This window comes from Cynoglossus semilaevis, unplaced genomic scaffold (assembly GCF_000523025.1).
Source record: "Cynoglossus semilaevis isolate Cse_v1.0 unplaced genomic scaffold, Cse_v1.0 scaffold299, whole genome shotgun sequence".
Taxonomy (NCBI): Eukaryota; Metazoa; Chordata; class Actinopteri; order Pleuronectiformes; family Cynoglossidae; genus Cynoglossus; species Cynoglossus semilaevis.
Genome location: NW_007585141.1, coordinates 57,885 through 64,103, shown reverse-complemented (window position 1 = coordinate 64,103; position 6,219 = coordinate 57,885). Strand labels below are relative to the sequence as shown.

Below are 6,219 nucleotides of genomic sequence, written 5' to 3'. Positions count from 1 at the left end.
TTCTTTGGCATGACCAAGGGATGCAGCTGCTGGCTGTGGCAGGGGAATTGTTGGGGGTCATCCTTATACTTACCTTCAGGGAGAAAGGGCTGGGGTAAGGGATGGTGTGTGGTGGAATGTGGTGGAATGTGGTGTTTTATAGGATTATGGCTGTTTAGGATTAATTGAAAACATATCTTCAGTAATGGACCTACACTCTATATGGGACTGTACCTATCTGCTGTCAGGTTGTCCTAATAAGTCTGTTAAAAGGCTTCAGCTCATATAAAAAATCATTCAGCACAAATTTAACAGGAACAAAAAAGAGACACCATATCACTCCAGTCCTAGCCTCTCTACTCTGACTTCCTGCATAATCTAGGGTAGACTTTAAAATCTTCATGTGTGACCAGACACATGTATTGTAGCTCTAATAAGAGTAATTAATAAGAGTAGTAGGCATATGTAAATTCCTTCATTATTTTCCTTCTGTGACATTTTTTTAATGATCATTTTCTTACAATAAAAGTAAGTTAATTTAGACAACTGTTTGAGATAAAAATAAAACGGACTTGACCTGGTGAGTTAATGTGGGGGAATGAATGTTTTGAAAAATGACTGAACTGAACACTTGGTTTGTGAAATATTTTAATCACACTTTTTTTAGGTACCAACATGAGAAATAGTGAAGGGCCTGTGAAAAAATCTTTTGGCAGTTGATAGCAAAATGTCAAACAAACTGACCCCATGTCCTTATAAACACACTAACACAACACATAACATAACTACTCCTTCAAAAAAAAAAAACAACTGTATTTTCTTTTTGAGACTTATAATTTCTCATTATAAGTCTCAAAATTGTGTGGCTGGTGTAGGGGGTACATTGACTGAATGGATTCCTAGTTCCATAGCTGGAGTTTCATCTGGAGGTGAAGGACTCGTCTTCTGGGCCTCAAATCTTTCTGTAAGCTGAGTGTAAAGGTTCTTTATGGGTTCGCTGCACTGTGGACAAAATAAAATAAACATCAGTTACTGAGCAAACCTTTGGTATACCATACATCAGTTACTGAGCAAACCTTTGGTACACCATATGTATTCAAAGTGCATCAAGGCGAACCATGGTATGCAGAGGTGTAAAGTAACAAAATACATGTTCTCATGTTACTGTAATTGAGTAGTTTAGTGAGTAATTTGTAATTTTTATCAAGTACTTTCGGAAAAGGGTTATTTTACTTACTTAAGTACATTTCGACTCAAGCGTTTTGCTTTGCTACAATTGAAAAGAACCCATTACTTAGTAAAACATTAAATGCAAGGGAAAAACAAGTGTTAATTGAAGGACAATTGCGGGGGCCAAGCAGAGAGTTCCTGTGGAGAAAATTAAATCCTTGGCCACATCTCAGTCAATGGAAATGGGGCCAAGCAGAGAGTTCCTGTGGAGAAACCGAAATCCTTGGCCACATCTCAGTCAGCTCTTTGTTTTCAAATGAAAATGAGATAACTTTATCATGCAAAGCAATTTTTTTAGATGGGTACTTGTACTTGAGTAGAATTTAGGCATAGTAAGGATACAGTACTTTTACTTAATTATATTTTTAGTACTTTTCCCACATCTGCAAAGCAGAGAAAGGTCCAACTTCCGCAAGAATACAACTATGATGGTACTCAAATGCTTCTCAACTGAGTCATTCAATTACTTTTATCAATTGTATGTGCAGTTAAGACAGATGAGCCTTGTGTGGTGAATGGAAGCAATTTTTATTTATTCAAGTTCATTATTGATATTGTTGCTGTATGCTCAGCACCTGTCAATTCTGCAAATAAGCATTTCAAGAATTTAAATTTTTAGTCCAGGTCTCTCTTAGTTAAAAGACAAAGCTGTCGTAAACACAGTGCGACTGGACTGTACTAGGTTGAATTGATCATTACTGTATAAACAAATGCATAAATGGAGTTATACATGTGGTGATCGTGCTCCTTTGGTGGTAGTTGCATTCCAAGACCCACTGCGAATAGGGAAAATCCGCTCTCCTCTAGGTAAATAAAGCTACCAGCGATATCTTTTAGTTTATTTTTTGTTATATTTTTACTGTTTAACTTTTTTAGGTTAGAAAATGTCACGAAAATAATGAATATATTTGAAATTTAAAAAAAGTAATATTTTAAATAAATATACCAGTTATATATATATATATATATAGAAACTCTCGCGAGATTGGAATAAAAAAATCTGCGATGTACTGAGGGAGCGAAAGGAGAACCGTGTTATAGAGAGGGAACACTGTATTCCTGGACAGAGACTTTACCAGTACTTGATAAAGAGTGGGGTAGTTCTTAATTTGATCAAACCGTTGTATATTATATCTTATAAACTTTATAAGTAGAAATAAAACCAACCTGCTTTGGAGGTTCCAGTGTTCTGATTAAGCTTTCCATGTACTTTGGCACCACTTTTGGTTGCAAGTGCAGCAATATACGAAGTGTGTGTCTGTGTACATTTTCTTTACTGGATGCAGAAAAACAGAAGAAACAAAAGATAAGTGACTGTTAGCGCTTAAAAAGGTGGACTAGACATTTCCCTTAATTAAACAACACTGCATTGACTGAAGAGATTTTTGGCATGGGGCAAAACAAAAAAAGAAAGGTGGGTGCTGGTCCTCTAAATAAACTTTAAAGTTCATGTTGAAGTGGAGAATGAAAACTGAAAATTGAAATGTACTTTTTTATCACTGCAGGGCGTAGCACACAGTACAGTAGCCATAAATAGGAATAAGCTCCAAGAAATACCTTAACACCTATATAACACTTAACACATACAATATTCTTCATTGAGAAATACTTCTCTTTTCTCAGTGTTTGAATGCCACGACATTCACACATACAGCTATTTGTTAAGAAAATTGGAATTGTACATTATTTTTATACTAGGATTGTATAATGTTTTTATATGGTATTTTTATATAGTTTTGTGCTGCCAACTTGATTTTTGAGGCTTTTGAAATTGTAATTCTCACATAAATACTTAGTGTTGGGCTGCTGTGAAGTTGGAGCGATAAAAACACTGTATCATCTGTGGATCTGTTTGATCTGTAGGTAAAATAAAAAGTTTGGAAAAGGTTGTGCGTGCTTTACAAAGTACTTCAAATTAACGAGCATGAGTGTAATGCAATGCTTTTTTTTAAATTTAAACAGCTTTTGGTTTGTTTTTTACTGGGTTTAAAGTTGCTTTCTTGAAACATATGGGATCAGCACACAGGAAAGGTTGCAAATGTCTGTAAAAACCTCAGCAATTTCTTGGGCACATGTTTAGAGAACATGGCCTGGGATGATTTCTAGTCCAGGACAATCATTAACATTTTTTTTAGGTTTTACAGACCTTGCCTCAAGCAACCTACAGGGGGAACAGTGGTCGTGCAGCACCATTTCCAGTCTGCTATCCATTCTCCCAGCACTGAGCACGCTGCTCCTTAACCTTGGGCTTCAGGTTAGGAGATGTCTGTATGGTATTCTGTGCTACTATGTACATCAATACAGAAGTAATGAATGGTTGCATTACCATTTATTTTTTAGGAAGACAATGATCAACCTCACCACACCTTTATTTTAGGTACATTCACTTTGAATGAGCTAACAGAGACCACAGTTCTAAATTGCACATGTAGTAAGTATGTAAGTAAGTAAGTATGTAGTACTCTGTGTTAACTGACCTTGGTACACTTAGAGCATTGACATTGAAGTGTTTCTGAGCCAAGATGGTAATACCAATCATACTCAACGATTTCCAATTTACATATCCAACTGTGGATTGCTTCAAAACAACAATACTTAATACAAAGGTTCGTGTCCACTGCGTGTCCACACTGCTCCCCAGGCGCTTAAAGCTGCACACTGTTCACTTTGGTGATGGGTTAAAAACAGAAGTCACATTTCATTGTGTGCAGTGGTGTGCTGTGTCACAATGACAAGTAGTTCAATTTTCTTTCCTTTTTTTTTTTACTTTCCTGTCTTTTGTTTTAAAGTGATTTGCAATTTGTTGTATTTCTGTTTAAATTTTATGTTTACACAATGTCACAATTATCGACAGGAATATTTTCTCTTGGGAAAGTATTCCTGAGTCTGATTATCAAGCAATAAAAAAACAACACACAAAACTGTTGTAATGCAAATGGTGCACAGAACTGATGAAAGGGGTTGGATAATATTGATATTGAATCAATATTATAATACTGAAAATTAATATAAAATATTGAAAAGCTTTGCCTACATAAACTTTCTTCAACAAAAAAGTAAAGATTTGGAAATATTTTAATTTTACATTTAGAAAATCATTATATTGATATAATTGATTTATTTTGAGTTTTTAATATTACCTACAGCTTACTACAACTATATGCATTCTTTTATTATACTCGCATGATTTCCGATGATCGTTGGATTTAGCACGGGCAATATCCTTGTGAAGCAACAGTCTAAAATGATAGTTTTGCTTGGTGTTTGCCAGGCTTTTTAAACTTTGTTCTCGTCATGTGACATGAAGTTGAAATAAAGTTGTGGGGATGGTCCAGAATCACAGACTACCCTTAATTTGCAAAACTTAAATATTGCAACACATGATCAACATATAAAACACTGTGCCAATGTACCCACCTTGAAAAAGAGGTAAGAAGGAAGCCATCGAAAACAACAGAGCAGAACTCCTCTAAACGAAATTCATCAGACAGCAGGGTAAGGTGACCAGTCAGTAGGTGGAGGAAGATGTCACTAAAGGCCATGTCATTGTAAGTCTCAACTGTGGGTGAACAACATACATTAACAGCATTACATATTTTTTCCAATATCCAAAGGCAAGTGTGAATATTTTTGGAAAAATAGATTATACAGATCACAGGACGGAAACACTAATGTTATAATATCTTAATATAGTGACAGTCATCATGATTTTTTCCGTGGCGTGAGAAAACCTTGATAATTCTGTGAACAGAGTAATCAATCCCCCTTCTGGCCATGTTTAATTTTTTGCATTAAACCCTTCTTTTCATTTAGTTAACATTGTATGACCAATAGTTGTTCTCAAAAAGAATGCATAGTCCAAGGTCATTCATTTGTTTTGAGAAGTGAAATTTGAACTGTTTAATTCAGGATGTTGAAGGTTCTTGGTAAACAAATAAAGAAACAAAACAAAATTTGAACTATATTAATCCCATATTTGGGAAATACTTGTGTTAACAGCAGATATGCTGTTAACAGGCTGCCCCCACTGATCAACCACTCTATGGTAGATCTCTGTGTGAATAAACAACTAAAGGATGTACAGTACCAGGGTTAATTTCACTGACGAAATACAGGACGTTCTGATTTCTGTTGAGCCCGTGTATTTAAGGTTACTCAGTTTCCCTTGAAATTTGCCAATAAATGTTCCAAACGTTTAACCATCATAATTAACTCAAACTGTGTGCAAAAGCTGGACAGCAGCAGCACAGAACAAAAACATAAAACTGCTGAAAAAATAAAACAAAACGCGTGGCAATGACACTTGGAAAGCCATCGGTTACATGCTTAAAAAGAGTAAGAGTGGATGCTTGATTCTAGTTTCTTTGAAGATAGTGAATCCAACTACAGGCCAGTCAAAATCACCAATAGTTTTCATACAAGCAGTAATATAGTGGTAATTCTAGTGTTCATACATAAACCTTGAAAACAAAATGTTGCCTAGTAAATAATGTTTTAGGTTCTTTATAAATGTATAAAAAAACCTAAAACATTATTTACTATATATATATATATATATATAAACACTCAATCTCTTCTTATTAATATCAACATTTTGTACATGTCTTCTTATTAAGAGATTGGATGCAAGCGTTAAATGCTGTAAATTTTACAAGTTTAGTTTTTGCTTATTCATCCTGACGCTTGCCCTTGAGTTTCTGTTATTAAATTTATAAGCGCACGTAAGAAATTATACACAGAGCTCGCCAACACTTACATCTACAAACTTAATAAAGTTTTACGGCTTTTTATGTGTTGATAAAATTTAAGATTTCAGAAAGAATAAGATATTTTTGTCAAATTTCAACACAGTACATTTTCAGAATCAAAGAATGAAGTACCATTGACTACAAATCCTCTTTTCAAGATACAATAAAATAAATTATTTAATTAATTAAAAGTTCCAGAACAACTGACAAACCACTGCACCAAAAGTTTTTTTTTTTTTTTTTTTTTTGGTGTCCGGTTTAA

General features: G+C 34.6%; 1 protein-coding gene across 1 annotated transcript in view; it reads right to left on the bottom strand.

Moving 5' to 3' along the window:
• Positions 1–614: 614 nt before the first annotated feature.
• nelfb (negative elongation factor complex member B) overlaps positions 615–6,219 on the bottom strand; it is a 21,545-nt gene continuing 15,940 nt past the window's right edge. The window contains exons 11-13 of the mRNA XM_008337640.3: positions 4,627–4,768; positions 2,377–2,485; positions 615–981 (exon numbers count right to left, since the gene is read on the bottom strand). Of these exons, the coding sequence (XP_008335862.1) occupies positions 832–981; positions 2,377–2,485; positions 4,627–4,768 (401 nt within the window). The 3' untranslated portion in view covers positions 615–831. The remainder of the gene's footprint in view (positions 982–2,376; positions 2,486–4,626; positions 4,769–6,219) is intronic.